Here is an 18,142-nt window from a genome sequence, read left to right as displayed (position 1 = left end):
CCTACAAGCCTCCACAGAGACTGGGCAGGAGAGAACCGGAGACCTTGACCTGTCCCTAATGCAAGTCGGGGACAGGGGGCCCAACTCCCAGGGCCCTCTGGGCTTACCGGCCCCCAGTGGGGCCGACCAAGCTGCGACCCACAGCTCGTGTTGCCAAGACAACTACTACCTCGGCCCTGCCTACGAAGGGCCCAGAGGAGGGTGCTTGACCCCCTCCCTAAGTCTGGTAGGGGGCAGGGCTTCCCTTCAGACCTGGGACGGGGGTCGGGTAGCCCCCCGATCCACAGGGGACTGGGCGTTACTGTCCTGGGAAACCAGAGATCGGCTCTGGTCACCATACCTCTTTCCAAACTAAGGGCCCCACGGCTGGGAACTACACTCGCGGGTACAGATCCAGATCCTCTGCTGCCCCCAGCCAAGGCCCCGGGTCCAGCAGCACCACCTTACGGACAGGCGGAGGAACACCTTCTTTATTCCCTGCGCGACTCCCGACTCTTACGCTGTCCCTTTAAGCGGCTGGTCGCGCGGCGGAGCGGGGAGGACTGTACCACCGACAGTGAGCTGGTGGGGGAGGAAACTTTGGGCTGACTGGCACTAGCACCTAAGATTCCAGAAGAAAGCCCTGTTCGGAGGGGCCTCACGGCCCCAGATGGATGGCCACGTTCCTCGGGGAAGAATCTGGGGGACTTGGAGCCTGAAACGTGGCACTGGCTGCGCGAAAGTCGGGAACACATTCCCGCCCCGGCCACAAGTCCTGCCCCAGGCCCACCTCCGCGCTGGATTCTTAAAGGGCCCGCGGGCCGGGGTGGGGAGGGGGCGGGGCGGAGCAGCAGAGGCGCGGAGCCTGGGCTGCGCCTGGGCTAGCGGCCGGAGCGGGCCGGGCTGGGCCGGGGATGGCAGTGGCCATGGCGTGGGTCCCGGCAGCGCCCCGCGCGAGGTGAGGGCGGGCAGTGCAAGCCTAGCGGCTTTCTTCCTTCAGGTTGGGTTCAGAAGTCCAGGGGATGCGCTCAGCGGGGCGGCCAAGGAACCCAACCCCCACCCGGCCGGGCACTGGCCCCACGTGCGGGGCGGGGGCGGGGTCCAGCACAAAGGCCAGGGGGAGTGAGCTCCTCCCGGGACCCGTCTGGCGGTGTGGGGCGCATTCCCGGTGGCTGCGGAGCGAAGGGCCGGTCCGACGGCGCCGCCGAGGGAGGTCCGCCACCCCTTTGTCCCGGTGGGGCCTCCACCAAGCTTGGGAGAGTGCGTTCGAGACAAAGTCCTGACGTTCTCGCTCTTCTTCCTGGCGGGTGTTACACACATGATAGCTTCGCGGCTGTGTTCCAGCTTCCTTGTGGCTGTATGAGCTGTGCCCTTCCTTATACAAATGCTATCGTTTCCCTGGACCAGGAGTTCTTCATGGAGTACAGAGTGGGCCGCGGGTTCGAGGCTCTCTGAAACCATGTTTTGGGTGGTATGCAGGCATCTGTATCTGTGGACAGCTAGTCCGTAGTGCAGCCGGCCAATTCTTAGAGTCACACACCTACCAGAGGTCTCTGTCCAGCCGTAAGCCACCTGCTCCAGGAAGGAATCCTATGCTCCTGGCAGGGAGTTCCAGGGTGTCTTCCCTTCCCTCCTGTGGTCTTTCAGACCTGTTACAGTCACGTAACAGGGTCTCAACAGCCTTGGGCACGGTGCCCCCCACAGCGTGGGCTTGGGGAGTGTGAATGGGTTTGGGGTGGGCACCTCGCTGATTCTCTAGACTGACTTGCTCTTTCCCATCTCTCCCCTAGTTCCTGAGCTGGTGCCAGGCAGGTGACACCGTTTTCCTGTAGCCCCCAGCATGTGGGCAGGCTTGGGCCCTGCCATCACACTGGCTGTGGTGTGGGCGGCGGCATGGGCCACCCAGCTCAAGCCCACAGCGCCACCCATCTTTACAGGCCGACCCTTTGTGGTAGCATGGGACGTGCCCACACAAGATTGTGGCCCTCGCCTCAAGGTGCCACTGGACCTAAAGGCCTTTGATGTACAGGCCTCACCTAATGAGGGTTTTGTGAACCAGAACATCACCATTTTCTACCATGACCGGCTGGGCCTGTATCCCCGCTTCAGTTCAGTGGGGAGGTCAGTGCACGGTGGCGTGCCACAGAATGGCAGCCTCTGGGCACATCTGAAGATGCTGCAGGAACATGTGGAGCACTACATTCGTACACAGGAGCCTGCAGGGCTGGCAGTTATCGACTGGGAGGACTGGCGGCCTGTGTGGGTGCGCAACTGGCAGGACAAGGACATATACCGTCAATCATCACGCCAGTTGGTGGCTGTTCGCCACCCTGACTGGCCATCAGATCGTGTAGTCAAGCAGGCGCAATACGAGTTTGAATTCGCTGCACGGCAGTTCATGCTGGAGACACTGCGCTTTGTCAAGGCAGTTCGGCCTCGGCACCTCTGGGGCTTCTACCTCTTCCCAGACTGTTATAACCATGATTATGTGCAGAACTGGGAGACCTATACAGGTCGCTGCCCTGACGTTGAGGTCTCCCGAAATGACCAGCTGGCCTGGCTGTGGGCAGAGAGCACAGCCCTCTTCCCCTCTGTCTACCTGGACGAGACACTTGCGTCCTCCACCCACGGCCGCAACTTTGTCAGCTTCCGTGTTCAGGAGGCCCTTCGTGTGGCTCACACCCACCACCCCAACCACGCACTCCCGGTCTACGTCTTCACGCGACCCACCTATAGTCGCAAGCTCACGGGACTTAGTGAGGTATGTGCCTCCCAGGACCCTGCCTTCTTCCCCAGGGAACCACTGCAGGTTTGGGTTACCAGGGGGCCTCCTGCCCCGCGGTTTTCTATCTACATTCCCTTGTGTCATTCTCTCTGTAACCTTGTGAAAGGGTGGCATCATTATCTCCATTTTGCAAATAAGAAGATTGAGGTCCAGAAATGCTGAGAAACTCACCCAAAGCTTCCCAGCACATCCAGGGCAAAGCAGGGTCTTGGAACTAGGCATTCTGACTTTGGGGTTTATCCTGATAGATACATCTTCAGCTCAAGTGGGTTGTTAGCTTGGGAAACGGAGGCCAAAGTAGGCGTGCAAGTGACTTGAACATCTAATGAGAAAGTGAAACAGCCTCTGCTTGGGGGTGGGAAGGGGTACTGGGCTGAGGGGATCAGCAAGTCAGAACAGGGTGAGGGCCTGTCCAGCCTGCCTGGTCCTCACCCTGTGGTCTCAGTCTTCCCCAGTGACCATCCCCCTCTCACACAGATGGATCTCATCTCCACCATTGGTGAGAGTGCAGCCCTGGGTGCGGCCGGTGTCATCCTCTGGGGCGATGCAGGCTACACCACCAGCACGGTAAGTAAGCGCCCCCACCCAGCCTACCAGAGTGGAGTCTGCAGGGGCCAGGCAAAAGTTGGGGCTTTGAGCTGCTGACCCTCAAGGTGGGCAAACCTAGTCTCCCACCCAAGGCATTCCTGGTCCCAGTAGAGAAAACAGGGTTCCTTCCCTACGTGCCCTTCTGGGTTCATCTCTGTCCCCACTTCCCTTCTCAGCAGGAACAGTAAGGGTTCAAGCACGCATGTACAGATACACATGTGTGTGCTGTTAAAGGAAGGTTAATAGAGTTTCCATCTGGGCCTGTGGGCTGAGGCAGCTGACCCTGATCCCTGGCCTCTGCCCCTAGGAGACCTGCCAGTACCTCAAGGATTACCTGACGCGGCTGCTGGTCCCCTACGTAGTCAACGTGTCCTGGGCTGCCCAGTATTGCAGCCGGGCCCAGTGCCATGGCCACGGGCGCTGTGTGCGTCGCGACCCCAGCGCCAATACCTTCCTGCACCTCAGTGCCAGCAGCTTCCGCTTGGTGCCTAGCCATGTACCTGGTGAGCCACAGCTGCGACCAGAGGGGGAGCTCAGCTGGGCTGATCTCAACCACCTGCAGACGCACTTTCGCTGCCAGTGCTACTTAGGTTGGGGCGGTGAGCAATGCCAGTGGGACCACACACGGGCAGCTGGGGCTGCCAGTGGGGCCTGGGCTGGGTCCCACCTCACTGGCCCACTGGCTGTGGCAGCCCTGGCCCTCACCTGGACTTTATAGAGGTCTCTCACCCGGCTGCCAAACAAGCTGGCCTCTGCCACAATGGCTCTGCCAGGCACATAGGAGCCTGCAAGGGGTGGACAAACTGGAGTCTGGAGGGGGCAGAGCCCCTGGGATGCCCAGTAGAGCATCCATACCAGCTCTCACCCCCCTGTTCTAAGGGGGAGGGGCAGTTCCCCGAAAGGTCCCTTCTCTCCCTGCCAGAGAGGAAGAGGGGCACAGCCGGGCCAGAGAGGACCTGACCCTACTCTCCTGCCCCTGGATGGTTTATTATTATTATTTTGGGGTCTCTTTTGTAAATTAAATATAAAACAATTTCTTCTGTGCTTGGACTGTCTGCAACTAGGCCAGGACATGTGAAAGAGAATCCAGGGTCTCTCAGACTCTCTGCTGGGGACTTCTTATCTGTCAAATGCCATCTGTGGGACCTGGAGGCCCAGAGCTGTCCATTCCGCTGTTGCCTGATGGGGCAGGGGCCAGTGGGACTAGAGGGACTCACATTCCACCCCAACACCAAGGACCTTGCTTTCTCCATATTGATTGGAAAGTGGTTGGGCCTAACCTTCTGTGAGGGACCGGGCTCATTGTGTTTCTCCTACTTGCCCCTGGATCCCCAGCTGGGCCAGTGCCAGTCACCTCGCCTTGCCCACCCAGGGAGAAAGGGGAAGTGGATGTTTGATCTTCCCAGGCTGGGCAAGTAGCCAGACCACCCCTCCCTGCTGTTCCCACAGGCAAGGGCGTCTCCTCCACTCCCTGCTCCCAAGGGCAGTAGACTCCAGCCACACAGCCCTCTCTCCAGCTGGGTCGCAGTCCTCCACTGGGGTTTGGGATCTGAACGCCAAGGTCTCATCCCTGTCCCACTGCAAAGATGCATGATGGGGCGAGAGGGAGGTGTCTTGAGCCTGGGAGCAGAGACAACCTCAAAGATCACTTCTGTCCCGGCCGTGGGAAGTATAGCCTGTCCTCAGCTGTCCCAAGGGAGACAAGTAGCAGCTGGAGCAGTTGGACTGGCTCTGGACTGCTTTACTACCCTGCTTCTGAAGGAAGTTACCTGGTGTGTCTCTGCCCTTCTCCTCAGCCATCAAACCCACATCTGAAGGTCCCCTTGTCCATATCGGCGATGACACAGCCCCTGTCCTCAGCAAACACTGGCTGTGGAGAGAAACAGCCAAGTGGTGAAGAGGGGGCGCGGGCAGCCCAGCCACAAGGGAGATATCCGTGAGGTAGTCCTTCCTACACTGAGTTGAAAAGGGAAGAGGAAGCTTGATGCGAGAGACAAAGCATGGGCAAAATCTGGAGGAAGTCAGAACACAACTGGGACTCACAGTTTGAGGCTAGGGGCTACAGCAGGCAGGGCAGGAGGGGCAGCCCAAGAGCAGCACTAAGCCTGACTTTGCCTGACGGTGGTGACTCCCTTACCCATTCAGTAAATAATGCATACATGTGCCGGTGCTGGGCTGGGATGCATGTGTGAGGCACACCACAAAGAGCCCTGTCTCCATGGGGATGCACACTAGATGCGAAGGCTGAGTCAGAAGTGGTCATGGGAGCAGAGCCTGGAGAAGCAAGCCCCACCAAATTGATGTCAACTCAGGTTGTAAAGTGATCCCTTATCCCTCTGGCTGGTGATGGCAAAGAATGAGGGAAAGGGGTTGGGTGGTAGTTCAGGGAAGGCAATGTCAGTTCACATGGCGGAGGAGGACGCTGGGGCGGAAGGGTGCCCGGATGTTCATGGCTATGGTGGGGAGTGGCCTGCTAGACAGAAGATGAAGGTATTGTCAATAAGGTCGTGAGATAATGGAGCCAATAAAAAGAGGGCAAAGAAGGAGAAGCTGAAACTTGTTTCCCTTACACCTATGACTTCCCATACCCAGCTGGGACCCTCAAACACACCTGTGAGCTATCCCACACGCATCTGTAACACCCACATCTGTGATCTCTCCCACCGAGCTTGGACCCCTACACGTACATGTGCAAAGCTGTGATTTCCTTCACATGTTGACCTTATACAACTGCTACCTTCCCCAAACAGCTGTGGCCTGTACCTACCCAGCTGTGACACCTCCGTGCAAACCTGTGATCACTTCACATCACTTTCCAGGAGGACCTGGAAAGACAGCCTTGTGGAAAGTGCAACTCAGGGACAGCCGGATCTGTGGGTGGGCAGGTGGGGGTAATGGGGAGTGAGGTGGCCTAGGCAGGGTATGAGAGCAGAGAGGGCAGGCAGGGCTGGACCACAAAGCTGGAGTGACCCCAGACACACACAGAACTTGGGCCCATCTGGCCAGACCAACTCAGCAAGGGCAGGTCTATTGGCAGGGCCCTGGGGTCAGGGAGGGCTTTGGGTGTTCCTTCCTGCCATTCCACCATTAGAACTTCTCCCCAAACTGAGGCCAGCTGGAGGATGCTGGCCTGATGGTTGGCTGGATTGTGCCAATTGCAGCCTAGGTTTCTAGGGGCACCAGAAGGTAGTACAAAGCCTTAGGGAGAGGGAGTCAGGGCTGCCTTGATGTTCTCCTGTCCCCTCAGCCCTGGGGAGTTGTGCCAGTCTCCCTGAGCCTGGTGGCCATCACTCTGGGACCCTGCTTCCACCAGGACCAGCAGCCACCATCTCTGTGATTAGATGCTGTGCTTGGGTCCTCGCTGATGTACCCACAGCCCCCTGGCACCATGGGCCCGCTGTCAGCTTCTCCATCCTTGCCTGCAGGACCAGGTCCAGATGATAGCCAGTTGTGTCACTGCTTCATTGACCACCATGCCAGGCAGGGGATCACCACCTCAGGCTCAGACTGGGCTGCAGACTCACTCAGGTAGCACTTTCACCTGGGCCAGGGACATGATGTTCCCTTCACCCCACCCTGACAGGCAAGCCTGGGCCTGGGGACCTAGCAGGTCTCAATAATCAGCTTCTGAATCAGCAAACAAGTGAAATCACAAAGGAATGAACAAACATGTGGTCACTGACACACCCGTGGTCAAACATGGGATCTCATAGTCACAGGACAGCAGAGTCTTCAACACCCAATCCAGTCACCGGGTCCCACACTTGCACATACACCCTCTACTGGAGCTGGCACAGAGGCCTAGATAGTAGCTGACCTGGGCTTCGCAAAGACACACTCACTGACCAGCCCTGACTTCACAGACACAGCGCCTTTCAGACTCAAGTCCCGAAAGCAGAAGTGACTTCCCCCCCTAGGCATAGTCAGTATAGGGTCTGAGGCCACAATACTTCTAGGGACCCCCAAAATCTTAATTTTTTTAATCAGAAGAAGATATATATTAATAATGAATATATAATGACTTAGGTTGGGATTATATTTGTCTTTATACCAACATAGTTGTAAAATGTATTTTTTGACGTTTTGAGAAAGGGTCCCAAAAAAGCAAAAGTGCTTAAGGCCCACAAATGTCACAGTGCAGCTGTGCAGGAAAGTACGCTCCCTTGGTATAGGTACTGAGGCACCCAGACTCCAGTACCACAGACAGGCCTGCCAGCTGGGTCTGCCAACCAAACAGCAAACCCCTCCCCCGCACTGCCTCCACCCCCACCCCAACACAAAGCCGCAAAGCCCTGCCCTAGTGCTGACCCAGTGGGCGGGGCCGCTTCCGGCCCAGCCCCACCTCCTACCAAGGCACTTTGTTAGGGGTGCTGAGGTGGCTCAGCTGCCTGGCCCAGCCCTCCAACCCCGGGCCTGCCCCTCAGCCCGCCCCCAGACTGGGTGGGGTGACCCCCTACAAAAGCTCAGAGTTTCCAGCAGCAGCAGCTTCCTCCAAGAGTCTGGTGCAGCTGGGGGCAGAGTTGAGGAACAGAATCTTGCTGAGCCCTGCCTAGGCCCTCAGCCTGGGGTCAGGAAGTCTGGAGGATGAGGCCCTTCAGCCCTGAGGTCAGCAGGGACAAGTGGGCAGACTGGCGGGGATACAAGGAGGGTTGGGCTGACCTGTCTTTGGTCACTGAGCATCTCCTCCTCCAATGGCTGGCCAGGATTCCTGCGGGGGGAGAGACAGGAAAGGACCCCCCCACCCCCACCCCCATCACAGTCAGGTCAGCCTCGCGGCTGAGGGCCTGGCTCTTATGAAAACACATATCATGGCTTCTGTGGCTCTTGGGGAAGGGGATTGGTTAGCTTAGGCCAGGGCAAAGTCTGTGGGAGACAGGGCAGAGGCCCCTCCAGTGGCAGTGCGACCCCTCCAAGCCTCTCCTTTGCCCTCTGACCTCCCTGAGCCCTGCAGGTCAGTGTTTACCTAAACCCAGAGCAGGGGTGGATTAATGAGCAAGGGGTTTGGCCAGCCTTCCCTGAGCAGGGGTCAGAGAGTTCAGGGCCTACTCTCAGCTTTGCCTCCCCTGGCTAGGTTTCACTAGAACCACCCTGTGCCATGGCAGTCCACCTGCTTCCCATCTACGCCCTCTTCCTGACCTTGCTGGACAAAACCCAAGGCTCCAGGAGCCCCATGGTACCCAACCAGCCCTTCACCACCATCTGGAATGCAAACACCCAGTGGTGCCTGGAGAAATACGGTGTGGACGTGGACGTCAGTGTCTTTGATGTGGTGGCCAACCCGGGGCAGACCTTCCGCGGCCCTGACATGACCATTTTCTACAGCTACCAGCTGGGCACCTACCCCTACTACACGTCTGCCGGGGAGCCTGTGTTTGGTGGGCTGCCCCAGAATGCCAGCCTGGATACCCACCTGGCCCACTCATTCCACGACATCCTGGCTGCCATCCCTGCGTCTGACTTCTCAGGGCTGGCAGTCATCGATTGGGAGGCATGGCGCCCACGCTGGGCCTTCAACTGGGACGCCAAAGACATTTATCGGCAGCGCTCACGGTCACTGGTGCAGGCGCAGCATCCTGACTGGCCAGCGCCTTGGGTGGAGGCCGCAGCTCGGGACCAGTTCCAGGAGGCTGCACAGGCCTGGATGGCAGGCACCCTCAAGCTGGGGCAAGCACTGAGGCCTCGTGGCCTCTGGGGCTTCTATGGCTTCCCTGACTGCTATAACTATGACTTTCTAAGCCCCAACTATACAGGCCAGTGCCCCCCGGGTATCTGTGCCCAGAATGACCAGCTGGGGTGGCTGTGGGGTCAGAGCCGTGCCCTCTACCCCAGCATCTACATGCCTACAGAGCTAGAGGGCACAGGGAAGGGACAGGTGTATGTGCGGCACCGTGTAGGTGAGGCATTCCGTGTGGCTGTGGGTGCTGGGGACCCTGATCTGCCAGTGCTGCCCTATGCCCAGATCTTCTACGACGGGACGAACCGCTCTCTGCCCTTGGTGAGTCTCCCTCTATAACCCCACCCACCGTATAGCCTACTTTGTCAGGCATCAGGTCCAGTAAGTGAGGCTGCATGGCCTTGGGGCACTTTCATCCATTCTCCATTCTTTGAGCTCTGTGTGCCATGATCTGTGCTCAGCACAGATGATTCTGCATTCATCAGAAAGACGTAGTGCCTGGTGCATGGCACGCACAGGCCAGAGTGAGGATGGGCTTGCCTCTCACCACCAGGGCCAGAAAAGCCCAGGTGGGGGTTATGAATTATTTGTCCCATCCAGTGTTGTTACAGCAATCTGCTGTGGGGAGGGAGGAAGGCCCTTCAGAGCTATGTCCCTTTCCTCAGGATGAGCTGGAGCACAGCCTGGGGGAAAGTGCAGCCCAGGGGGCAGCAGGAGTGGTACTCTGGGTGAGCTGGGAGAACACAAGAACTAAGGTGAGCTCAGGCCCAGGACGGGGGGGGGGGGGGGGGGGGGGGGGGGGGGGCGGGGGGGGAGCTGCCAGGCTGACTGGCAAGACCCTGGCCCACCCTTTCTATCCCTTCAGTCCTGACTGGCCAGCAGGTGAGTGCCTCAGTGCCCTAGGTAGGCCCATGCATGGCCATGGTGTCCCTGTTGCTCCCCTTCCTACTCAGGAATCATGCCAGGCCATCAAGGAGTATGTGGACACCACACTGGGGCCCTTTGTCCTCAACGTGACCAGCGGGGCTCTCCTGTGCAGTCAAGCCCTATGCTCAGGCCATGGTCGCTGTGCCAGGCGCCCCAGCCACCCTGAGGCCCTCCTCATCCTCAACCCCACCAGTTTCTCCATCCAGCCCACACCTGGTGGCGGGCCCCTGACCCTACAAGGTGCCCTCTCACTTGAGGATCGGATGCAGATGGCTGTGGAGTTCAAATGTCGCTGCTACCGTGGCTGGAAGGGAGCATGGTGTGAGAAGCAAGGCACGTGGTAATTGGCCACGAACTAGGATACACGCATTGAACATTTTGTTGACATTAAAAATAAAAGTTATTTTACCAGCAAAAATGGGTTTAATCAGGAACAGTAGAAAATTGCAACTTGAGACATGTGAGCTGTTGCAAAACCAAAGAAGAGGAGCAATCTTTTACATAGGAAAGGGGGGAGTTTGAAGGGCCCATTATAAACAGAAAGTCCATTGGAGTAAACCTGGGGTTCAAAGTGTGGTGACTTTTCATTGACTGAGTTATGGCAGTCTCTCATTGGCTGGGCTGTTGTCACACAATGAGAAAATCTTTCCTCCTGCTGGAATAGTAAAGTAGGCTTCTCCCTGTTGGGTCTGCAAAGAGCTGCAAGGAGTGGCATGGGTGAGTTCCCCCTTCCAGCCTCCCAACTCCATTTTATTTTATTTATTTATTTTTTTCCAACTCCATGTTAAATGAGGTTTCCTTTATTCAGTTTCACAACCTAATGCACTCTGAGCCTGGCCACAGCGTTCTCTTTTTTTTTTTTTTTTTTAATTTTTTTAACGTTTCATTTATTTTTGAGACAGAGAGAGACAGAGCATGAAAAGGGGAGGGTCAGCGAGAGGGAGACACAATCTGAAACAGGCTCCAGGCTCTGAGCTGTCAGCACAGAGCCACACGCGGGGCTTGAACTCACAGACCCCGAGATCATGACATGAGCCAAAGTCAGCCCCTTAACCGACTGAGCCACCCAGGCGCCCCTGGCCAGAGCTTTCTCCAGTATAAGCAGTCACACACAAGTCATGGTGACAGTCAGGAGTACATTCAGCCACGGTCATGAGCATATGCCTGCACATGCTTATAGACCAGGATAGCTGCCTAAGGGGTTAGAGCCTCCAGCACCCATCCAGCTGGGTCATAAACATCTCCAGAGATACTAAGCCAGTCTTTAAACTGTAGCAATCACAAGAACTGACATTCACTGAACGCCTACGCTTCCTCAAGTCCTGTGTTAAGCATTTTAAGTAGACTTACTTGATCCTAACACGACGTTATGAGGAAACTGAGGCACACACTGGAAGGGCAAACATTTTGCCCAAGGCTGCACAGCCAGAAAATAGAGAAACTGGAATTCGAAACCCAGGCTGTCTAACTATAGAGGTAAAGCACTTCGACTCCTACTGTGTTGACAGTAACCAGCCCTGCACGCAACCTGCTCAGAGGCACCAAGCTCGCAAATAAAGCAGACACGATTCTTGATTCAGGAGCTATTAATGGAGTGCCTAAAACGTGCAGGAGCCGGGATCCAGAGGGCCCAGGAAAGGCTCATCTCTCTCACTCAGACCTGACGTCTGTCCGAGGGCGGCTGCTTCCGAGGATGGGGCCCAAATTTCAGGAGGAAGCTCTACCTGATCGTTTCCACAATGGACCCCTTTCCAAACGGGGACCGACAGGAGCCGAGGCCTGCCTGAGCTTGGGGTGGGGCGAGGTGAGGCGAGGCGAGGCGGAAGTAGAGCCGTGTGGAGGAGGGACCTGTACCCAGCCAAGGCTTTGGCGCGACGGGCCCGGTAGAGCGGAATCCGGGAGGATCTAATAGGTGCCCAGGAGCCAGATACTGGGCCTGCAGGCGACGGGGAGGAGGTGGAGCCTGCGCTCGGTCCCAGCTGGGATACGTAGGGAGCGAGGTGCTGTGGCTCGGGCGGGGCTGGAGGGGCAGAGGCGGAGCCATGGCAGAGACCAGGTCTGCGTCGGGGGGTGTTGTGACGCCCTGAACCGGGGGCGGAGCCTAAGCCGTGGCGGGCGGAGGCGGGGTGGGGCCTAGCTACCTAGAGAAAGTCGACCAGGTCCGGTGCTGCAGGAGACGACGGCTGCAGTGCGTCCGCCGCGCCGCTAGGGGCCAGCGCGGGCGGTCAGAAGAGTCCAAACCACAGACAGCGAGAAACCGACCCGCGCGGAGCGAGCACGCGAAGCGTCCCGGAGCTTGGCTTCAGCATGTCAGTACCTCCCCCTTCCCATGCGCCTTATGTTCGTCCTCACTGTCCCCCGTCTGTCCCATGAGTGCGGTCCTCAAGTAGCTATGCCGTCCCGCACGCCCTCCCTGCTTCTGTCGTTCTCTCCCCTAGCATGCCGAGCCACACCCACCCAGAGTCAAGCTGCTGAAGCACACCCTCCCCCCCAAAACTCCACGGTTTGTCATCCACTAGGAGGGAGGGGGAAACCGAGGCACAGAAGACACTGCCGCCTCTCCCTGAGGATACAGGAGCCCCGCCCATAGTGGGTGGGGTTGGCCACGAAGGGGTTAAGACCGCGGGGAAGTCTGGGGCTCCAGACCTAGGGGTGGATTCTGGGGCTTCCTCCCTCTTGGTCCAGAGCTGTAGCTGCTGCGGAGGTGGCCGATGCAGGTGAGGTGCTTATAATCCTCTGAGTGGGGTGTGGGGTTGTGGGGGCTACCTGTGCCTGACCAGTGTGGAATTGGACTCAGGCTCATGGGGCCTTTTGGGGGAGGTGGGGAAGGAGAGCCAGGACGTCCTCTCTGGAGCAAGTGAGTAGAAGAGTGAGGCCCAGTGGATCCCCCACTGCCAGGAATCCCCTCAGCATAGACTCTCCTGGCAGAAGGGCCTGGGGTAGGACTGGCAAACAATGGGGTTTAGGCACAGGAGGTCTGAGCCCCCAACCTGATGGCCGTTGGACACCCTTGTGGATTTAGGAAGGAAGCTGTGGTCCTTATCTAGGGCGACTACGAAACTCAGGCCAGTGGGGAACCAAGCCTGCAAGAGCCACATTGCTTTGTGACAGTGAGCCAGGCCCCTTGCTAGTGCTGTTGGAACCCCATGTGAGGGGACAGTTGGGTCCATGCCCAAGCAGAGTGTCCTGAGCTGCATGGGGATGGGGGGGGGGGGGCGGGCATGGGCTCTGTGCTCCAGGCAGGAAAGGCAGTTCAGTGAGGGGAAAACTGATCCTAACGGGTGGGTGATGGGTACCCCAGGATTGCTCAGGTGACAGGCATGGCCCAAGTGGTCAGAAAGGCTGGGACCTAAAGTGTAAAGAGAAGGAAAGGGCAGGGGAGTTCCTGGGGACAGCCAGAGAGAGTTTTGGGTGGGTTTAAGTAGGGGGTCATGGTGCCTAGTCTGCATGTTCTGTCTGATGGCCAGCCAACCATGATGCTGTAGGCTAGGTCCCCTGTTCTGGGGAGGCCAGAGTTGTAGCCAGAGAAAGTGGGGCCATGACTCTTGGGTTCTGCCCCAGCCTTTAGCCTTCAGCTTTCTTCCAATGTGGGGCAGGACACCCTGGAACCATTACCTCTACTGTCACCTGAGTGAGTCACCTGAGTCAGGTATAAGGGATGGTCTCCAGGTGACCTGTGCCATCAGGTGAGTATGGGACAGAGACAAGGTGTAGCTTACCAGTTCCAGGATGCATGGCTCCCCTAGCACTCTGTCAGCCCCTCCCTGCCCCAACACTGTCCTCCTTCCTGGCAAAGCCTAGCATGGCTGTTGTCTACAGGAGGAGCATCCTTGTGGTCTGAGGAGATAACCATTGTCTGGAGACCATGCTCTTAATCCCCAGCCTGGCACTGAGCCACCTGCAACCCAGCAGGAAATGACCATGGCTCCCAGCCTGACTTAGCTGAGCCTGGATCCTTCATGTAGGGAAGAGCTGACTCTGAGCCCTGGCTCATCAAAGCTGACTCCTACCCTAGACCCTACACACCAGATAGAGTTGATCCTGAGTACCAGCCCAGCCAAGCTGACTCTGGATCCTGCATGCCAGTCAGAGTTGACCCTGAGATCCAACCTGGCCACGCTGACCCTGGATCCTGCACACCAGCCAGAGCTGACCCTGAGCCCCAGGCTAGCTGAGCTGACCCTGGGTTCTGCATGCCATCCAGAGATGACCCTCAGTCCTGGCTCGACTGAGCTGACCCTGGATCCCGCACACCAGCCAGAGGAGACCTCAGCCCCCAACCTGGCTGAACTTACCCTGGAGCCTGTGCACTGCCGACCTGAGCTCCTGGATGCCTGTGCCGACCTCATCAATGAGCAGTGGCCCCGCAGCCGTGCCTCCCGCCTGCATTCCTTGGGCCAGTCCTCAGACGCCTTCCCCCTCTGCCTGATGCTGCTGAGCCCCAGCCCCACACCTGAGGCAGCCCCCATCGTGGTGGGCCATGCCCGCTTGTCACGGGTGCTGGACCGGCCCCAGAGCCTCCTAGTGGAGACAGTGGTGGTGGCCCGGGCTCTGAGGGGCCGTGGCTTTGGCCGCCGCCTCATGGAGGGCCTGGAGGTTTTTGCTCAGGCCCGGGGCTTCCGCCGACTACACCTCACTACCCACGACCAGCTGCAGTTCTATGCCCACCTGGGCTACCAGCTGGGTGAGCCTGTGCAGGGCCTAGTCTTCACCAGCCAACGGCTGCCTGCCACCCTGCTCAGGGCCTTCCCCAGAGCCCCCTTTCCCCGGCAACCCTGCAAGGCTTCTAGTCTGACTGCCCAAACTGCCCCAAGAGCCCCCAAGGGGCCATCATTGCCGCCACCTCCTCCCCTGCCTGAGCCCTTGACCACCTCACCCCCACCTCCTGCAGGGCCCCCTCCACAAAGCCTGCTGGAGACACAATACCAAGACCTGAGAGGATGTCCCATATTCTGGATGGAAAAAGACATCTGAGGGCTACCCAGGACAAGGCACTGTCCTTCAGGGTTGATGGACTGCCTAGGACAGTCTGGGCCTCAGCCCATTGGCCATACCATAGTCCCTAGACCCTGGGAGCAGCTTTAGCCTGGCCATGTTTCCTGAGTACCAGTGGGGCCAGTAGATGGCTTCATGGCTGTGGCTCAGAGCTGTCAGTGTGGCTGAATAAAGGCTTCTGTTGGATGTGGCTGTGACAGTTTATTTGTTGACCTCACTCTCACCTCCCAGCTTCATCTTAGATCCCCTATCTCTGCAAGAGTCCCCAGATCAACCTTGGCCCTAGGGCCATGGATGAAGGGACACCTGCCCTTTGCCCCTCCCACTCTGCCAAGCCCAGGTGACAAGGTATCTGTTCCCTTCTACATTCACTCATCACTATTCACTCAGGGGCTACTGTTTGTCAGGCTCTGGACTGGTCACAGGCAATGGGGAACGAGACAGACAGTACCTCGACCCAAGGGACAGGGGAGACAGGCAGGCATACAGTGTCAGGATCCGTGCTGGGACAGTGGGAGCCCAAGTGCCCTCAGTGCATTTAGAGACCCAGGAGGCCTCCCAGGGGAGGTGATGTCACAGCAGAGACCTGAGAGCTGAGTAGGAATTAAGCCAGGCAAAGGGGAGGATGTTAAGTGTTCTTGGGGCAAGGTCCAAGAAAGAGGTCAGAGGGGACTGGTGAGAAGTGAGTGGGCTAGGTGTCAGAAGGCACAGTGGTGCTGTGACAGAGATGGACAACACGGGAGCTACATGGGCCAACTTAGGGTGTTACTGGTTTGAGAGGCCTAGAGGACCACATGGGGACCATCCTTCCCCAGCCTCCATCCTTGGGAGTAGCTGGGAGAGTGTTCCCAGCTTTTCCTGCTGTATAGAAGGTGTGGCCACGGCCATGAATTCTAAGCTCACACCCCCTCTCTCCTGCAGGTTTCTGTCCCTGGGGCATGATCATGCAGCTGGGCCTCGCCCTGGTACTAGGAATGGCCCTGTGCCTGGGGTGTGGCCAGCCCCTGCTGTGGGCTCCTGAACGTCCCTTCTTTGTGCTATGGAACATACCCTCAGCACACTGTAAGACTCGCTTTGGTGTGCACCTGCCACTAGAGGCTCTGGGCATCACAGCCAACTGTGGCCAGCGTTTCCATGGCCAGAACATCACCATCTTCTGCAAGAACCAGCTTGGCTTCTATCCCTACCTTGGGCCCAGGGGCACAGCTCATAACGGGGGCATCCCCCAGGTTGTCCCTCTTGACCGCCACCTGGCACAGGCTGCCTACCAGATCCATCTCAGCCTAGAACGTGGCTTTGCTGGCCTGGCAGTGCTGGACTGGGAAGAGTGGTGTCCACTCTGGGCCGGGAACTGGGGCCGCCGCCGAGCCTACCAGGAAGCTTCATGGGCTTGGGCACAGCGGGTATTCCCCCACCTGAACCCCTAGGAGCAGCTCCACAAGGCCCGTGCTGGCTTTGAACAGGCAGCCCGTGCCCTGATGGAGGACACACTACGGCTAGGCCAGGCACTGAAGCCCCATGGGTTCTGGGGCTTCTATCGCTTCCCAGCCTGTGGCAATGGCTGGCATGGTACAGCTTTCAATTACACAGGCCACTGCCACCCAGCCACTCTAGCCCGAAACACACGACTGCATTGGCTCTGGGCTGCCTCCAGCTCCCTCTTCCCCACCATTTACCTCCCACCCAAGCTGCCACCTATTCACCACAAGGCATTTGTCCGATACCGCCTGGAAGAAGCCTTCCGTGTGGCCCTTGTTGGGCACCCACATCCCCTGCCTGTCCTGGCCTATGCCCGCCTCACATACCGGCATTCTGGGAGGTTCCTGTCCCAGGTGAGCGAAAATTGAGATCTAGGGGTCTGAGGGGAGTCATGGTCCTGTCCTAGGAAGATCTGAAGAGAAGACCTTGCCCAGGGGAATTTGATGGGGAGACCCTGATCTAGTTCTGAGTGGGGAGGTACTATCCTGGAGCATCTGAAAAGGAAGTATGGCTCTGCCTTGGAAAATCTTGAAGGGGAAGGCAAGGCCAACGTTTGGAGCCCTGGTCTGAGGGAAGACATTTTCTGAGTGGAGGACCCAAGAAGCCACTCAGAGGCTCAGTGCCAAGTAACCTTACTCTAGAAGTGGAATCAGATCATGGTAATGAGCCAGAAAAGTTTCTTGAAGGTAGAGGTAGGCCCAGATGGATCTGACCAGCCCAGCCCTGGCTTAGCAGTTCTTTGCTTCCAGGATGACCTCGTGCAGACCATTGGTGTGACTGCAGCACTAGGGGCAGCCGGCGTGGTGCTCTGGGGGGACCTGAGCTTCTCCAGCTCTGAGGTGATCATTGCCCCTCCAGCCTGCCGTACAGCCCATCCTGGGATCCCAGGGTTCGGGGGAGAGACCATGTCAGAGCCATGAAGCAGGAGCATTGATACATCCTTCCCCTCTCCACAGGAGAAGTGCTGGCATCTCCATGACTACCTACTGGGCACCCTGGGTCCCTATGTAATCAATGTGACCAGGGCAGCCATAACCTGCAGTCACCAGCGGTGCCATGGCCATGGGCGTTGTGCCCGCCAAGATGGAGGACAGCTGGAAGCCTTTCTGCATCTGCAGCCAGATGGCAGCCCTGGAGCTTGGGAGTCCTTTAGCTGCCGTTGTTACCCGGGCTGGGCTGGCCCTACCTGCCAGGAGCCTAGACCTGAGCCTAGGCCTGAAGAAGCAACATAAAACCAGAGGTTACCTGCCCCTGACTCTTTTGTCCCTGCTGCCATTTTTCCAGTCTTGGAGGACAGCTCTGTCCCACTCTTGTTCTATTCAGTTTAGAGCCAGTCCTCCCATACACACCCTCCCTTCCCATGGGATACCTGGGGAGTGGAAGGGGCGAGGAAAAAAATGTTGACAGACAAACAGACAAAAATGTTTATTTTGTTTACACTATTTTAAAACCAAAGGTCCTCTGAGGTCACTTGATCCCTCCTGATAAGCAGCCCCAGGGAAAGTCAGAGTTCCAGATGGTTAGAGTTGCCAGCTCAGGGCTCTGTTCCTACTACTCCTCACTGGGTCCATGGAAAGGTCACAGGAGACCCATCCAGAGACAGGTGGGCTCCAAGATCTTGGCTAAGGTCTGTAAGTGCTAAGCTGTTATTTGTCCTCTGCTTCAGCATAAAGTCACTTTTTCTTTCACCACCTAAGGTTTGTTCACCAAGTTCC

The 18,142-nt window shown here is 57.8% G+C and overlaps 3 protein-coding genes and 1 long non-coding RNA gene across 8 annotated transcripts in view; 3 read left to right on the top strand and 1 right to left on the bottom strand.

Moving 5' to 3' along the window:
• Positions 1-10,371, top strand: part of HYAL2 (hyaluronidase 2) — a 10,925-nt gene extending 554 nt beyond the window's left edge. Inside the window, exons 1-6 of one of the 5 annotated variants that reach the window (XM_040445432.1) lie at positions 806-937; positions 1,770-2,740; positions 3,242-3,331; positions 8,424-9,347; positions 9,692-9,781; positions 9,980-10,371. In XM_040445432.1, the coding sequence (XP_040301366.1) occupies positions 1,820-2,740; positions 3,242-3,331; positions 8,424-9,347; positions 9,692-9,781; positions 9,980-10,297 (2,343 nt within the window). In that variant the 5' untranslated portion in view covers positions 806-937; positions 1,770-1,819 and the 3' untranslated portion in view covers positions 10,298-10,371. Of the gene's footprint in view, positions 1-805; positions 938-1,769; positions 2,741-3,241; positions 3,332-3,659; positions 7,958-8,423; positions 9,348-9,691; positions 9,782-9,979 lie in introns of those variants that run through there. The other 4 variants (XM_040445431.1, XM_040445433.1, XM_040445435.1 and 1 more) reach the window with 4 other exon arrangements.
• Positions 10,357-11,967, bottom strand: LOC121011238 (uncharacterized). Its single transcript, XR_005781550.1, has 2 exons — positions 11,678-11,967; positions 10,357-10,652 (listed from the first exon to the last, which is right to left on the bottom strand). It is a non-coding gene; the product is annotated as an uncharacterized LOC121011238 (long non-coding RNA).
• Positions 11,963-18,120, top strand: HYAL3 (hyaluronidase 3). Its single transcript, XM_040445447.1, is given in 4 exon segments — positions 11,963-12,670; positions 15,870-16,780; positions 17,177-17,266; positions 17,384-18,120. Coding segments are annotated over 3 exon segments (1,260 nt in total). The 5' UTR covers positions 11,963-12,670; positions 15,870-15,886; the 3' UTR covers positions 17,660-18,120.
• NAA80 (N-alpha-acetyltransferase 80, NatH catalytic subunit) lies at positions 13,177-15,134 on the top strand. The gene is given in 2 exon segments (XM_040445448.1): positions 13,177-14,062; positions 14,064-15,134. Coding segments are annotated over 2 exon segments (894 nt in total). The 5' UTR covers positions 13,177-14,032; the 3' UTR covers positions 14,928-15,134.
• Positions 18,121-18,142: the final 22 nt, after the last annotated feature.

This window comes from Herpailurus yagouaroundi, unplaced genomic scaffold (genome assembly GCF_014898765.1).
Source record: "Herpailurus yagouaroundi ecotype Mexico unplaced genomic scaffold, PumYag 193, whole genome shotgun sequence".
Classification (NCBI taxonomy): domain Eukaryota; kingdom Metazoa; phylum Chordata; class Mammalia; order Carnivora; family Felidae; genus Herpailurus; species Herpailurus yagouaroundi.
Note: the sequence above shows the minus strand (reverse complement) of the source record. Positions and strands in the feature narration are given on the sequence as shown.